We start from the raw sequence: 16,460 nt of genomic DNA, 5'->3' as shown, positions 1-16,460 counted from the left end.
AAATAATAATAATAAATTAAAATTTAGTAAAAGTGAAATGAATTCCTAACAAAATAATACAAAACGCCGTAAATAAAAGATGTTTTCTTTTCGTGGAATATCGTTACTTACAAGACCTCCCACAATATAAAGTTCCTAATCAACATTTTACAACCATTGAAAAGATCTTTCCACTCAAGTAACTATGAATTTAGAATATCATGTATTAAAAAAGTATATGTACCACCAAAAATAAAGCTTAGAACCTACGGTTACAATTATTGTTTACACACACACCTATCTATATATGATAAAAGGAACTATCATCTTGTTATTCTTGTATAATAAGGCATGTAAGAACATAATCATACATTTCAATAAATAAATAAAAAAAATTACATGAATTTTGTCAAGTTTTTCTTTTCAACCCAAAATAAAACTTGATTATAATCCCAAACTACATGAGAATAACATTTGAATCCATCATTTCATTTGACATTTATACATTAAAGTTGGTGTATTACTGAACACGCAATATGAAAAATTCTCCCACATGAAGATGATAAAGAATTACGAGAGAAAAAAAATACAAGAAAATGATAACTCAAAAGCAACTTAGACATGGAAATTTAAATCATCTAGAGACAGTTTTATTTTTTTTAATATATAAAAAGGATAAATTAACACTTCGTAAAAGTACACATGGCAGCGCATCAGTGAAAAGGCTCGCAGTGTGTGAAAGAGCGCAAGCCAGAACTGAAGCAGCATGGGTGCCGAAATGGATGAATGATAAGTGAGGATGAGATGTGGAATATCGAACGAACAGAGAAAAGTTGGGTGAGCGGACAGAGCGAGGGCAGCGGAGCTCCGAAGGAAGAACAGGCTTGGACAGGCAAGAGGAGGAAGAGGACGAGGACGAGGCGAGAGGGAGGGAGGGCCCAGCAGCAAACAGGGGACACTCACACACACAGAGACGGAGAAACAGAGAAACAGACAGACAGATAGATAGAGAGATAGATAGACAGGCAGGCATCGCGAGAGGAGAGGAGAGGGAGAGAGAGCGAGAGGAAAAGTCAGAGCGATTGATTGAGAAGGCCCGTAGAAAGTCAAGTCAAGCCACAGACTTAGTGAGAATCTTTGGTGGGTGTTGCCGTAAACACCCCCAACTCGTCACACCACCACAATCAGCCTAACAACCCACAATCCTGTGTCATTCACCCTGCATCGCCCTCATACTCTATCTTCCTTTCCCCTTCCCCCCTCTTCGCGCACGCGCTCTCTATCTACCTTTTTAGTTGTTAGTTTGGGCGTTTCTCGTCTTATTAGGGTTTTCTGTCGTGGTCCTTTTTTCTGGGTGTTCGCCTTCCACCCACCTAGCTAGCTCCATGATTGATTGCTAACTTCTCCTCAAGGGTTTCGCCGTCTGAGCCCAACCATGGGAGCTCCCAAACAGAAGTGGACCGCGGAGGAAGAGGCTGCCCTCCGCGCTGGGGTCGAGAAGTATGGACCAGGGAAGTGGCGTGCAATTCAGAAAGACTCTAAGTTCGGCCCATGTCTGACGTCTCGTTCCAACGTAGACCTTAAGGTATCCCATCCTGTCCCTCCCTCCGATTTTTTTATTTTTTATTTTATTTCCCGCCTTTCCCGATTTCATGGCTGTTTCGCTGCATTTTAGCCTTTGTGACAACTTCCACAGCGATCGTAATTTTACGCTGAGCCCTCGACGTGCTCTACTGAATTTCTCACAAACTGGCTTATGGCATGCTCTTAAGTTTTTACGTAAACACAAAAGAGTCGATGTGTCACCTTTGGAATTAGGGTAAGTAGTTGCTGTATACCTGTTTCTTTATCGAGCGTGGGGTTCAAAACGAACTGATTTTTGTTACTTCATTTGGCTCCTCTTTATCTACGCAAACCTTGGCACATGACGACCATCGGACTAGTACGGTTCCAACTTGAGTATGCGTTAGGTTTTTTTTTCGCCTCTCACGCTGGTACAATCCGTTGATAGCATCCACTAAGATAAGCGATTGCACCCAGTTGATAATAAGAGCGGGCGAGCGATATTTTTCACAAACCTATCGCTTTGTGGTATCGCATCGATAGTCCACGTGAACGCTGATGGTTGTAGGGTACTGTCTCTGAAGTTATAAAGGTGTTTAATTTTTCTTTCTTAAGATTTGTAAACGGATGTAAACAAAGGTCATGTCCTGCAGTGAGTATTAGAAGGGCTGTGAGCTACAGAATTTTGAACGAAATGGTAAGTTGTAGCAGTCCACGAATATGATGGCTCTCAAGATGGCGAAGAAGACGGAAATAGTTCGGGATAGTGTTTAAGATTGGCTTGGTTGTTTTGGAACGGTATTTTTTGTTCGTGTCTAAACGACCGTGGAGGGGCTGTGACACGATCGCTAGTGATAAATATCCTCATAGATAGTGTGGCCAATTTTTTTTGTGGATGAGGCAGATTACAGTCCCACCTGCACCACTCTTGCGTATCGGGTGTTGTAAAAGCCTTGGGTAAAGGTGTATTGACAATCCTCTGGTGGCTGCTGGATGGCAGGATAAATGGCGAAACATGAGTGTAAGTGCCAATGGGCTGGGTTCAGCAAGGAAGCCCTTGGCCATAACTGCTGGACCTGGGATGTTGACCTTAATGGAGGATGTAGCTTCCGTGAAACCTTTGAGTGTTGTGGCACCGGGAGATGAAGGGTACGTGGTGAAGAGAGAGAGCGCGGATACATCAGGAGATCGCAAGTCGCTTGGTTCCAGGTAGTATTTTGCCTCTTCGTATTTTTTTCTCTGTTGCGGTTAAGGGTGTGATTCATTTCAATTTTGACGGCATTGCGCATGCAGTTTTAGTGAAATTTAGTGTTACTGATGCTGTTCCATGGCAGGTATGATAACATGGTCTTTGAAGCAGTGTTGGGACTTAAAGAACCATACGGATCCAGCAATGCCTCTATTGCTAGCTACATTGAGGTAATTTGGTAGTTCGCTTGTGGAATGGAGCTGTGCTGTGTGCCCGCACACTTCCTACCCTTTGGGTTCGTTCGTGCTCTAAGTAGTTGTGGGTTGTCTTGTGTAACAATATTTTTGGGTTCGCTAGTGCATTTAATGGTTCCATGTGCCTTTTCTTTAAGGATACTCTTGTAACGAACCGCCTGTTTAGATTGAGTTTAGTAACAGTGAGATAGTCTACTGAATCCTCTCTGCAAAAATGTCAGTATGTATTTGATAAGCGGATTCTGTGGATATTCATTATGTTGTGGTCCTGGTCCATTGTCATTTGATTTCGATGAGAAGAAGACATCGTTATTGTGCCTCTTATCCTCATGTGACTTCTGTTCCAATTTAGTTATTATTGTATACATAGCGTTTGTTGTCGTTCTTTTTGGCCTTCTGAACGTCTGAGTGGGTTGTTAACCTGATCTTTAGGAGCCTGTCACATGGGGCTACGTCTTCATTGCTAACAACTGCATCTGGAGAATATTCATCCATAAGCAGTTGGATACTAAATTTGAAGGATGTAGTGGTTATGGAGAGGAACTAATTGTTGATAGCTCTGTTGAGGTTATTGAGTTGGGACAACAGACATCGCTCAATCGCCACTGCGCGTCTGTTAGTTTGATGATTTCCTTAGATATACGGTTGTAATAAAATGCTGATTAATGAACTGTTTGATTGTTCCAGGAGCGGCATGCAGTGCCTTCAAACTTTCGGAGGCTGCTCACAACCAAACTTAAGTCGTTAGCTCTCTCAGGGAAGTTAGTAAAGGTTAGCTGTTCTTCCAAGCATGAAATTACGAAACAGGCTTGGCAGGTTTTCTGTCGTTGCATGCAAGTAACCCGGGAGTCTATCAAATATTAAACCGAAACGAACGGATCTGCGTATGGAAGATGTAGGCTTCTTACAGAAGCATCACCCAGGGGTCCTTTTGAGAAGTAGTAAATCTGTGCATTTTGAGGTAGCGTCCCGTTTCGAAATCCGTCCACCTTCGGTACCAGTCGAACTGCGAGCTGTTTTTCGGGGCTGTTTGAAGGTGTCATCCTCGACTAGTATTTTTTTTATACCCTTGGAGCACAGGTAGTGGTCAGTTTGGGTTCCCTTTTTTCTTGTTGACTCTGAAGTCATGTGGAGAAGTTGGTCTCATTTTGTAACTTTGTGAGCAGGTGAGGCAGAATTACAAAATGAATGAAGGTAATGAAAGCCCATCGTCGGTCGCGGAGGAGCCTGAAGTGAGGGAGAGGGAGAGGGAAAGAGAGAGGGAGCACGTTGGCACAGTCAGCGATGGCCGTGTACAGAAAGGGTCCCGCTTGAGGCGGCAAGAGGTTCACTGTGACGACAGCAACAAGCCGCATCCTTCACGCGTTCCTAGAGATGCGTGGGACCTTCGGGATAGCTCAAAGAGAATAAGGCCCGAAAGTTTGCCTTACAAGAAGCCAAAAACGGACATTGAGCATCTTGCTAGGGCCAGGGCTAAAACTGCCGAGGAGGCTGCACGCGCAGCTGCATTGGCTGTCGCCGAAGCTGAAGCCGCCGCTGCCGCCGCAGAAGCCGCTGCCAGAGAAGCAGAAGCTGCTGAAGCCGAAGCCGAGGCTCTCGAAGCCGCTGCCGAAGCCGCTGCTGCGGCAGCAATCAGACATCCAAAGAAATGTACGTGACAGTATGATGTTTGAAACCTTAAGTTCTTGGTCAGAGATGAGGTTGTGGCAGTGATGATACTAGGCGGCGACTTTGTTACGAAGTCTTAGAAAAGAACGATGAACACATGTAACTTCTGGTCGTGTTGCTTTACCACATACTGACTCGATACTTACGGCGATGCAACAGTGCGAGCGATGGCAATCATGCAAGAGGTCGCAGTGAATGGGTAGGCAAATAATTAAAGCTTCCCGACATGCATCTAGGGGTTAGGGGGCGACTGCTTACTTCTGTCAGATACGATGAAGTTAAACTACAACCAGGTCACCACATATTCCTGATGTCAGGCCAACTGTATTGTAGTCGATTCGGCTTGTTTATATAGATGTCAAATAGCTTAGATCTTATATGCTAGGGAAGTAGAGGTAGTGTATCTAGATTTGATGTTTTACAGCTTCGAGTTTTGCAGGGGTTATGGATTTTCTAGCTCAGCATTTGTATCCTAAACGATAGTGTACTTTGTGAAGGCTGTAACAAGGACAGCGACTCTGATGTAAATCCCTCAATCCTTCATGGTTCCTCATTAGTGCTCAACATCCTTATATACAGACGATTTTCCTGATGATTTCATCTCTTTTATTTCTGTTTTTCAATTTCTATCTCGCTTGATTTTGATTCTCAATGAGCTAGTTTACACACGACTTTGGTGTAGAGTTTGTGACATTGGCAATGGATTAGAGGGATTCTACACTGCAACAGAAATCTAGACTATTGCTCATATTTACTGGTTTACAATCTTGTGTTTTATTTAACGTTCGTTTCCCACTGTATGCTAGTGTAACCTCTATCAGTATGTCTCCTTACTGATTGCGTGTTAGGAGAATTGGGTTTCAGTCTCTTTGGGTTTTACGGCTTTGATCATCTAGAGAAGTCTCACCCCAATGGGATGTAATCGAGTTTGTTCTTTATGAGCTTTAGACAGGTTCATTTTTTGCTCATTTTGGAAATAAAAAATAAAAAAATAAATCTTGCAGTCGTTTAACACAATCATATTAATAGCAGGAGTGGGCACATTAAGACATATTTTTTACCATGTATTTCACAAGGGATTGTATAGAACACTTGTATTGAAACCGTATGTAGTAAGTGGAATTTCGGTGTGTCTTTTTATGATGATGTGCATCCTCAGTCTATCTCTTAAACTCACCACTACATACCCACTTAGTAGTTTGACAACAAAGCTCAACGAAACAAGCTTATTTTTACGTACTTACTCTTCCTGAGTTTTTATCATACACAGTCATCAATTCAATGACTTCCAAAAACTAACAACGCACACCAAAAAACACGTGATATAACCATGTTAGTTTTCAAACCGTGGAAGTATGCAAGTCACAACACACACAAAAGCAATCTTTACTACTAAGATGTCATGTCAACAAGTACATCGTATATTAGAAAAATACATCACGAAAAAGCTAGAAGTTTAGTACACCTGTAATATAAACATAACAAGTCCGATTAAAAGACTATTTGGTTACCTTTCATCTACAACTACAATTTACAGCATCGTTCGTTTTGAAGAATCACAAATTACCTTTCCTTCGATGAATGAATAACACACGAAGGAAACATCATGAAAATAACATTTTGGATGAGTTGAATACATGATGAAGAAAGTTCAAAGTTGTGAAAAATACTATTCGATTCGAATCTGACGTGGCAGTTAGAAAATTGATCATTAATGGGAATATTACTTTTTTTACTTGGGGCAGCAGCGATGAATCAGGTTCGGAGAACCCGAAGCAGGAGGCCTGGGGATAGGCTCGGCAGAAACCCTAGAAAGCCCATGCTGCTTGCGTTAGTTGCTCTGTCTTTGCTCCCCCTCTCGAAGCCGAGCTCGCAATTCCGACCTCTCCTGGTCGATCTCAACCCTCTTCACCGCGCTACGCTCCGTTCCCGCTATGGTCAGTTATTATTTCTTGCTACCTCGCCTCGCAGCAATTTTATTTTATTTTTTTGATTTTGATTTTTTATATAGAGCACTTCGGTAGCGGTTTGCCACTGAATCTCGATTTCTTTCCCTTCGCATTTTCTAGCTGGTTCCTGCGGCTTGTTTTGCTTGTCATGTGAAGTAGGTTAGACTCCTGAGGATTGCCGGATTCCAGTTGCGGCATGTTATAATTCGAGTGCGCGTGGCTGATGTTGAATCACGAGCAAGTGCTTGAATAATGTGTGGGAAATCGTTTCGGTTTGGGGATAAACTTGTTGCCCTAGCTTAGGTTTACATGTCATGGATGGTTGGATTGTGAATCTTGTTTTATTTTTTTACGTTCCTGCCAGTTGTGGCAGATTATGATTTAATAACTTGCGGGTTGCGGATGCTTCAAGTTCTATAGTTTAGGGTTCCTGAGTTAGAGCTGCGCGTGATCAGATTGTAATTAACTCTGGACGCGCCACATCTGTTGCTGTAACCTAGTTGGTTGCTTTCTTTGACAGACTAAGCGCACTAAGAAGGCCGGGATTGTCGGAAAGTACGGTATGTAATGTTGAAAATATTTGTGTGCCCTTTGTATCTCATTGATCTTTTTCGTGTTTTTGGCATGCTGGACTGTTGAGTGGTTTTAAGTGATTAATGGGAAGTGGTTTTAAGTGATTAACTTTGGCTTACGTTCGCCCTGATTTGTTCAATTGCTTAAGCTAGTTGGGTATCGCGTTTTTTTATTTACGAAACCCTTCAATCTCGTTGATTTTTGTCTAATTTACTTCCTTGGTTTGCAGGCACACGATATGGTGCCAGTTTGAGGAAGCAGATTAAGAAGATGGAGGTCAGCCAACACTCCAAATACTTCTGCGAGTTCTGTGGAAAGGTGAGCATTCATCAGAAGAACAATCTTGTAACTTTGGTTATTTTACAGGTCAATTGTGAGGGTTCAAATGCAATGTCAAATCCAGTTAATTTCTAAGGATCGTATAAATCCAGTTAATTTCTAACGTATCATATAATTATCCCATGTTACTCTGTTCATTTATTTCTTTTCCCTGGTCTCTTTAGTTTGCTGTGAAGAGGAAAGCAGTTGGAATCTGGAACTGCAAAGATTGTGGCAAGGTCAAGGCTGGTGGCGCTTACACTTTGAAGTAAGTGCTTAATCCCTTCCTTATCTTAAGAGGTGTTATATTCACTGGCTGTCTAATTAGTTTCTTCAGAGGTTCTGGTGTATAAAGTGTTAAGTATAAACGTAACTGTAAAGCTTGGATAGTACTTTGGCTCATGTTAGAAGAATTTGCAATATTGGTACAGAAATATTAGTAGTTTTGTCTTTTTTGATGTGTTGAAGCTTATTATATTGGAATCCTGTATTCGACTTATGGAAGATGTGCGACCCTGATGACTTGATATGTTTCAGCACGGCAGCGGCAGTGACTGTACGCAGTACTATCAGGCGTCTGAGGGAGGCCACAGAGAGCTAGGTTACTCATGTTTTCTCTAGTCATCTTAAACTAACCTTTCTAGAGTAAAGAAGTCTCTTTTTTCGCCACATTTTGTCAAGGATTAATCTGTGTTTGATTTTGCATTTGCATGGTCTTGAGTGGTCCTTCACTGTGCGAAATATCTATAAACACATCCCACAAATATACGAAAAGCTTTTAATGTCTATGTTCGTTAAGAACCCTGCCAAATGTTATCTACTAGATTTCAACATACAATTGTATGATATTTACAAGTGTTCTTTGAGATCACGAGTGTTCCTAAATAAATTAAACTTTTCATCTATCTGAAGGTTTAATTATCACATATCTTATGTGTTTCATTTCACTGGAGAATATCCTTTTATCTAAAGATTTTTAGATTAGGCGAAGACGTTGAATGATCTCGAAGGAGGAAAGATAAGTAGATGCTCACACCTACATGAAAACATTGAACATGATTGAGAAAGTGTGTAACTGCGTCTAGTTTCCAGAATGTAATTGCTGTAAATATACTAAATTTACTAGGATGTAACTACAGATTTATATATATATATATATATATACACACATTTATAATGAATTAAATAATGTAGTTTTATAAAAAAAAACCTTCAAAACGTGACAGTTGAACATAGATATAATGACCATTCTCTCCATCCATCCGATCGAATGCCTAGTTTTGTCTTTCAAGCTATGAGTAGCCAGTTATTTATGTCAGAGTCCACTTAGGGTGTTTTCATTCTATTTGGTTGAATTGTTGAGATGCTTCACTACCAACGATATTATGGACTTAAAACAAAGTGGATACTCCTTAAATACTATCCTGAAAGTACCGAAAAATACAAAAATCCCAGCAAGGGATAACTTTATTTCTTTCTCTTTTCTATCATTCTGATGTGTAGCATTTAAGAAAATTTCCATACTACTTTTGTGTTACTCAGGACAAGTGAAAGTGTACCAAATGCTATTCTTAGACTAAAAATTTCTTTCCTGAAACTGGTTGTTCTTGTACTTTGAACATATTTTCACATCTTGGAGTAACTATCCATTCAATATTTATTTTTATTCTTAATTTCAATCCTACTATCACAATAGTTGTTATTTTATTTTATTTTATTGTCTTTTGTGTTTCTTGACTATACTTTATTTGACTTAGATGTACAGTGAAGGACCACTGTAATTTGAACAATGATTTATTTGACTTTGATGAGTTCAAACATGATTGGAATTACTTCGTTGTAAATTTGTCCCATTATGTAGTTTTCTTGAATAATGGTGGTGTTTATAAATTCCTCATTTTACAATGTCTTATACCATACTTTGGACAAAATTTTGTGATATTGACCTCTTCATACTCTTGAAAAGGTGTTGCTATTTTCTTAGATTCATTCATAATCATAAATAAAAAGAAGTAGTAAGCAAAGATAAAAAAGAAAAGAAAAGCAAAGAAAAGAAAAGAAAAATATAGAAGTATTGAAAAGTATGGAGATAAAATATGCCTTGAGATTATTAAATGGTGTCTCATATAGAAAGTTAGGTTGGATGGAATGGAAAAAGTTGGTTGCTTAGTATTGACTTTTGATGTAAAAAGAAGAAAAAACAAAATGTTGTTTGATTGTTGTTGTCTAAAGGCAATACGGATGGTAATTGTCATTGTTTTTAAAGATTAAGAAAATATGGCTACTATCATGGCTAGTATGGATAAAAGCTTTTCAACAAAAATGTTATATCTTATGAGCATGATAAGAGAATTGTCTAAGAAATAATATGATTTGACTTTATTGACATTGAAAACATTGGGGTTTAGATTGAAGTGTTTGACAGCTAGCAATAAGAGAATGTTATTAGATAACAAAAATTAGATTTAGTATGGGCCACACCATTGTGATTGAAGTTTGTTGTTGTAAAAATTCATGCCATTGAGAAATAACAAGACATAATGACTTATAACATAGTAGTAAATAAAATATGGTGTAGATTTTTAAGTAATAAAATTCTATTATTAGATATTGAATCATTATTTTGTATCAAGATGTTTTTTTCTATAAAATCCAAATAATTAATTTGAGCTACAAAGATATATATAAAGGATTATAAACCAATTACAGTCAATTTTGTTATTGGAAGTAAACACTTTGTAGATATTTATCAAATAAAAATGTATTCAAGTTCAAATTAAAAAAGACTTGTTGACATTATAAGAGCCATTTAATATGCAAAGAGAGCCAAGGAAAGTTATTAATCTTATGTAGTTGGCTTTCTAGTAACTATATTCTAAAGGATGGCAATGAAGACTTTATTTGCTAATTTAGCTTGATTATTATCTTATGGATAATAATAAGATAATAATTGTATTGAAAAAATAAAATAAAATTGAGCATGGTTTATACAACTATGTTGATGATGGAATGTGTGTCTTGGTTGCTGAAAACTTAGAAGAGATAACCATATTGAGTACAGATGGATTTGTATAAAAATTGAACAACATCTTAGGCTCTGTTCTTTCAAAGGGCTTTTATTTCAATTTATTTGGTTTCTTAGTTAGTTAGTTGCCACTAAGATATACTTGCAATTACTTTAGACCGTTTTTTGTAATAATCCAATTAAGTACAATATTAATATTACATATAGTTTGGTATCAAAGAAAGTGAAAACTTTATTAGAAATGTTTTTAGTGAGGTTTTCTAACTGCTGATAATTGTTACAAGACTTGTGGTATGTGAAGATAATTGCATGCATCTTAGACCACCAATATTTGGAAATAAGTAACTTACATATATTATTTTTTTATAAAAAGTAGTTGCTTCTTAAGCCAATGTAAAGAGCAGGAACTATGGTGCATTGTTTAAATCCAAAAAAAACTTAACAAAGTATCTTATCTTTCTAAAAGTAATAGAAAAAATTGTTTTTTTTAACAAGTATGATTTTGTACAATGTACAATGCATTTGTGTTACTTGCGTGTCATAACATGTGGAAATGTTTCCACATAAAGATACTCAAAGATAAGATATAACAAGTCTAAATTTTTTTAATTTTTTTTTTCATTGGACTAGTTATTTTTTATATTAGATAGGTTTAGATTTCTAAAATTGTTGCAAAATAAAGCAACAACATTACCATAAATTTTATTGAGTTTGTACACAACAGTGAATTTAAAATCAAAAAAGAAGAGGAATTATTGTGCTAGATGTGTAAATACTTGGGATTTATTGACCAAGTACATTAATGTCATGTAGTTAATGCAAAAGATTAAAAAATTAAATAATTAATTTATTTTTCTTAAGATTGCATAAAATATTTCCTTATTTTTTTTTATTTTTATGATTATACAATTTTCCTCCACAAATAATAAAAGAGAAGAAACATAAACAATACATTGAATATGGTTGCCAATGGGATAATGAACTAGCATTATGATAAAAGAAATGTTCTATGCATTGCTATAGATGCGATACTTGATATCCTAATAGATGTAGATGACAATTGAGGCATTTGCATAATGTAGTTTGATGGTGTCAAAGGCCCTTTGGCAATCCTTTGACCATTCATAAAATATATCTTTTTGAATAAAATAAGTAATTGGTGTTATGATACTAATATAGCCGCAGATATATTAGTATATTAGGATCAATTCAAAATGTATCATGAAGGTACATATTTTTTGAATTGAGCTTTTGTTTGAATTTGTAACACTGTTAGAAATTAAGATTTTGTTTGATAATGTGCATGTCTACAAAGTTATAATTGCTAAATTTGTCAAAGAATAGGTTCATGATTTTGCCCAAGTATGCTTTGAATGTTTAATTAATCACTTGCTAATGTGTTAGAAGAGTGTTTTTGATGCTAAGTGGCATCATAATCCAGCAAAAAGCACCAAATCTGATGTTAAAAATGGTCTTGCATTGATCTTCTAGTTGTATCTTGATTTTATAGTAGCTATCAAGTTTGTCTTAGAATAATTGTATTTTAGAAATGGCAACTTTGACAACTTCTTCCAAGAACATAAATAAGTATAGGTTGTTGAATGAATGTACAAATAATATAATATAGCTAATACGTGCATTTTTTTTTCATAAAATAGTCAAAGTTATTATTAATCTTTTAAGATCTATATTTAAGTTCCTATTTATTATGTGTTAAAAATTTAGTAAATTTTTAAATATTTTATATATTTTATAAAATATAATATATTTATATTGTTATGTATTTTTTTTTTTTAAATATTTTATTACAAAGTTGAAATTATTAAATAAGAATTAAATGATGAATGAATTGATAAGTATGATGAAAGAAACTTTAAAAAATCAAGTAAAACATGCTAATTTAAATGATCACCTAATAGAGACATTAATTAGTGACAGATATTTATATTTTACATACTCATTAGTTAATATATTGTTGTTGAGTTTGATAATGATTTTAGTAAATTAGAACAAAAATAATAAATTTAACATATCCTTGGCAAATTCTTGTTAGTTATTTTCTTTTTAAATATTTAAATATTTAAAAAATAAAGAGGTCAATTACATTCTTAATTCATCTATTTATAATTTCACTCTTCAATGATTTTTTCTTTTATAAACATAAGCACATACATGCTATTGAATATAAATATATATTGAACACATTATGTTTAAAATTCCATAATATGTTAGTGAAACAAAATTAGTTGAAAATGGGTGTTGCTAATGTCATCACAATTTTTGCTCATGCAATACCAATCCACCATCCATCAGATGCCACCAATCTTTTTGTTATTGCCACAACTTATCAAACACTAGACTTATTTTTTAATTTAAAAAAATTCCAATCAAAAAATATATTAATATTTCCAACATTTTTTTTTCAAATTATTTAGAGGTTTAAATTGGTTTTAATTTAAAATAATTGAAAATTTAATAAGAATAAGTTATGACCACATCAAAAACTGTGGTGAAATTGGAAGCATCTTTAAAATGATAATTTTCAATTACTTAAAACTAGTATTGCAATACCAACATTTATTATTTTATTGATTATTTCAATTTCAAGTTGTTTTACTGAGATGTAGTTACAATATACTTTCATTGCACATATAATATACAGTGATTAGATAGAGATAATTTAACTTCTACAACAATATTAACTTTCTACACAGTTTTCTAAAAAGAAGCTAAGTGAAGTGTAGTAGAATGTTGTTCACATAACAGTAGGATTCAAATAAAAGAATGAGTGGGTAGAATGTAGGCAAAAACAGCAGAGATTGATGAGACTGTCAAGAGTAAATGTTCTACAGGAAGTCATTTGCAAATACAACAAGGAAATAACTTCGGTTTTTTGGAGAAATTGTCATATATTAGTGAACAGAATCGTTATCTGTCAATCTCCCCTCAAATTCATTTTAAACTTTACACAACATGCTTCATGCTCATTTAACCAGTAGGTTATAACAATGCATAGTGGGGCTACCCTTTCACTTCCTCGACAACATTCAAACAATATTTGTGTACATTTTTTCACCTGGGTTTATTTTTGTCAAAAAAAATGTTAACAATTGCACGAATGCTATGGTCGCTAAGAGATGGGTCAAAACAGCAAACGAAAACAATGGCAGAAGGCCATTTTGTAAACAAACCGAGTGCTACATGTTGCATGATCTGACAAGCTTCACTGGGAACTGGAAACCCTAAATTAAGGAGTAGCAAAAAGCTGCTTGACGAGATGAAAAGCATGATAAGCGATGAGTGTTATTGTGTATCTGGTATGGGATTGTTAGACGGGGACAGCGATGACGATGGCGCTTCCGCAAGGAAGAAGACGGTTATTCCAGCTCGGGGTAAGGGGAGATGGGGCAGGTACGATGGTCCAGTTGCGAAGACAATTAACCATGGATGCGGCAGTGCGGTGACAAACATCCAATGAGCACATCAGATGAGCGTGTGCGACTTTGAACATTGTCACTGCATAATGTAGTTTCTTTTCCACTTGTGCATTGCCACAGAATCGTTTTAAGTTATTCTGAAGAAGAGGGATCTGTTGGACCCAATTGTTGAATTCGTGGATTCATGAATCCTGGTGTCGCTTTGTCCCGTTAGGCGTTGTGTCGCAGATAGTTAGGTTTAGATTAAAGGGGAGGGAGGGATGTTGAGAGTGAGAGTGAGAGAGAGAGAGAGAGCGAGATAGAACTGGATTGTTTCAGACCATGGTGTATTTCTGAGGTGGTTTTTTGCCCATGCGGAAGAGGAGCTTGCGGCAGAAGTGGAGCATGCCATTGCCTGCTTTGGTGGTGGATTTGGTGAGCCCGGGCGGACGACAGGATCGGCAGAAGGAGGAATCGTAGTTGCCAGAGCTGCTGCCTTCGACGATCACCCCCAACGCCCGCCCACATGAGACACACTCCACTACCGCATGCGCTAGGCCGAACTTCTCAGCGTACGCTTTCGCCATGGCCGCGATGGCCTGCCCATGCGCCGACCCCTCCCGAACGGACTGGCTTTGCATCTGGTCCTTGGCAATGCTCGCTTCACCTGCCATGCGCACCTCCAGTTGCGTGCAGTCATAGCGCATAGACTGCACCCTGCTTGCCGTGACTCTGGACGATGCTCTTGCAGGCATCGCCTCATGGGAACCATCGTTCTCCTCGACTTCCTCCCACAGGCAGCTCTTCTGCAGCGGAGAAGGGAAGTTGTACCGCATCAGGCCCGTGGCGTTGGTGGAGCTGACGCACAATCGTCGAGCTAATGACGATGAATTTCCGGGAGGGTTTTTTGAGGGTGGTGACCATGCTGATGCTGCCTCCTCTTCTTTGTCCAGCAAACCTAAACTTGACGTAGCCGCTGGTCTTTGCACTGTGGGTGCCATGTCCACGGAGAAGGGCCGTCCTGAATGATTGACATGGTCGTGAGTGGAAGAGCTTCCTCGATGGTTGAACTTGTGCGTACTCCTCGTGTGGGTGCACGGCAACTCGGAGGCAATGAGAATCGCCCTCATTGCACCAGCGCCGTTACTGGCACTACTTCGGCTGCTGCTGCTCTTTGGTTCTGACCCTGCTCTTTGCCAATTCCCTGCGGTCCTCAATCCCACAGACCATAATCAAGTCTCACATACAATTTTGAGTAATTAATTCAAAACGCTGGACATGGCTTGAGAAAGGCTGCTCACCAGACAATGGCTCGCCACCGTCGGCTTGAGGACCATTGATCCCACCTGATACCCACTGTGCCGCGCTCCCACGTCTGGGAACTGGAGTCGCACTCAGATCGTCGTACTGACTATTCTCCCTGAGAGAGCTTAACTTCTTGAGAGCCTCCGCGAGCATTCTACGCGATGATGAAGACGCAACGTCCCCGTTGTCAAATTTTCCATGCTCTCGTTTGGGGCTGCCTGGGGGTGACGTAGTGTTGTCCTTCCACTTGAGAGGAGGATGGTCGTCATTCTGGGTGAGGGCAGTACACTGATCTGGGTGTGTGTCATGGCAAGGCTCAGATTGCTTTGACAGTGAGATTGACCTCAGTCTGCCATACTTCTTCATCTTGCTGAAATACGACTACTCTTAACGCAGCTCAGCCCCTACCTACAGCTTAACATGTTCGTCGACGCCACAATGACCGTGATGTATCTAGCTGTGCACTGTAGTTGGGTTAAAAGCACATAGAAAAAATTCTCTTGAGAGACTTTGAACGCCGGTGAAATTCAATACTGGCTTATCTCCCTTTGCATAGAAGCTCCTACCATTACGCCGAAGGAGGAGGCCAGAAGCTCCAACCACAAGAGCATGAGCACAGATCGGAGGAGCACGTGATCCAACTACATTGCCCAATGGTCCGATTCACAATCCGATTCGCGACATAGCTAGAGGGGTGGATCAGATGTGACGGACAGGGCTACTGAGGAGAATTAGGGATGAAAGTGAAATCAAGAAATAGTCGCCTAGTGTCAAAGCTTTGACACTGAGTGTGCTGTGGGCAAACTGAAAGAAATGCAAACCTGGCTCATGCAGAATTCAATACCTCATTGAGCTAACCCAACTACGTAGAGGCTATGAGTACTATCAGAAGGAGGCAACAAGTCTGAAGCGTTAGACCTGTGAATTACTTATTGATGCGGAGAATGGGGAGATGTTGGCAGGTAATGTAGAAAGTTTTGAATGCAGTTGGGCCTGAGTGCTGGGTGATGAGTTGAGGCGACGGCATAATGATGGATGATGGATCTAAGTTACTGTTGGTACTTGCAGGCTGAAGAAGCTATTAATTTGCTGGATGTACTGTCGTCAGCTTCAAGATTTGCAGATCGTCGACCGTCGCTTTGTTCCATAATTCCCTTGTAACACAAGTGGTGTAATTTTGTAGTGTGATAAATGTCGCTTACGAATCCGACAACCGCCGTT

At 38.4% G+C, this 16,460-nt stretch overlaps 3 protein-coding genes across 3 annotated transcripts; 2 read left to right on the top strand and 1 right to left on the bottom strand.

Moving 5' to 3' along the window:
- The first annotated feature begins 871 nt into the window (after nt 1–871).
- On the top strand, nt 872–5,248 carry LOC112280383 (single myb histone 1). Its single transcript, XM_024515826.3, has 6 exons — nt 872–1,564; nt 2,543–2,751; nt 2,877–2,961; nt 3,673–3,756; nt 4,152–4,635; nt 4,813–5,248. The coding sequence occupies exons 1-6, from the start codon at nt 1,415–1,417 to the stop codon at nt 4,854–4,856; spliced, it is 1,056 nt and encodes a 351-aa protein (XP_024371594.1). The 5' UTR covers nt 872–1,414; the 3' UTR covers nt 4,857–5,248.
- Nucleotides 5,249–6,505: 1,257 nt separating this feature from the next.
- LOC112279567 (large ribosomal subunit protein eL43z) lies at nt 6,506–8,162 on the top strand. The gene is made up of 5 exons (XM_024514151.3): nt 6,506–6,590; nt 7,123–7,162; nt 7,405–7,493; nt 7,679–7,761; nt 8,031–8,162. Exons 1-5 carry the CDS (start codon nt 6,588–6,590, stop codon nt 8,092–8,094), a joined length of 279 nt encoding a protein of 92 aa, XP_024369919.1. The 5' UTR covers nt 6,506–6,587; the 3' UTR covers nt 8,095–8,162.
- A 5,402-nt stretch (nt 8,163–13,564) lies between these two features.
- Nucleotides 13,565–16,183, bottom strand: LOC112280148 (uncharacterized). Its single transcript, XM_024515262.3, has 2 exons — nt 15,236–16,183; nt 13,565–15,138 (listed from the first exon to the last, which is right to left on the bottom strand). The coding sequence occupies exons 1-2, from the start codon at nt 15,603–15,605 to the stop codon at nt 14,270–14,272; spliced, it is 1,239 nt and encodes a 412-aa protein (XP_024371030.1). The 5' UTR covers nt 15,606–16,183; the 3' UTR covers nt 13,565–14,269.
- Between the last annotated feature and the right edge of the window lie 277 nt (nt 16,184–16,460).

This window comes from Physcomitrium patens, chromosome 3 (assembly GCF_059467195.1).
Source record: "Physcomitrium patens ecotype Gransden chromosome 3, ASM5946719v1, whole genome shotgun sequence".
In the NCBI taxonomy this organism is placed as follows: Eukaryota; Viridiplantae; Streptophyta; class Bryopsida; order Funariales; family Funariaceae; genus Physcomitrium; species Physcomitrium patens.
This window is presented reverse-complemented; position numbering and strand designations above follow the sequence as displayed.

Bases quoted from the DNA above. Each gene is read 5' to 3' on its own strand.
- LOC112279567 (XM_024514151.3), top strand. The intron at 7,163-7,404 runs GTATGTAATGTT...CTTGGTTTGCAG, and splicing joins CGGGATTGTCGGAAAGTACG to GCACACGATATGGTGCCAGT. The intron at 7,494-7,678 runs GTGAGCATTCAT...TGGTCTCTTTAG, and splicing joins TCTGCGAGTTCTGTGGAAAG to TTTGCTGTGAAGAGGAAAGC.
- LOC112280383 (XM_024515826.3), top strand. From the start codon at position 1,415: ATGGGAGCTCCCAAACAGAAGTGGACCGCGGAGGAAGAGGCTGCCCTC. The intron at 2,752-2,876 runs GTAGTATTTTGC...GTTCCATGGCAG, and splicing joins CGCAAGTCGCTTGGTTCCAG to GTATGATAACATGGTCTTTG. The intron at 2,962-3,672 runs GTAATTTGGTAG...TGATTGTTCCAG, and splicing joins CTATTGCTAGCTACATTGAG to GAGCGGCATGCAGTGCCTTC.
- LOC112280148 (XM_024515262.3), bottom strand. From the start codon at position 15,605: ATGAAGAAGTATGGCAGACTGAGGTCAATCTCACTGTCAAAGCAATCT. The intron at 15,139-15,235 runs GTGAGCAGCCTT...TGAGGACCGCAG, and splicing joins CGGTGGCGAGCCATTGTCTG to GGAATTGGCAAAGAGCAGGG.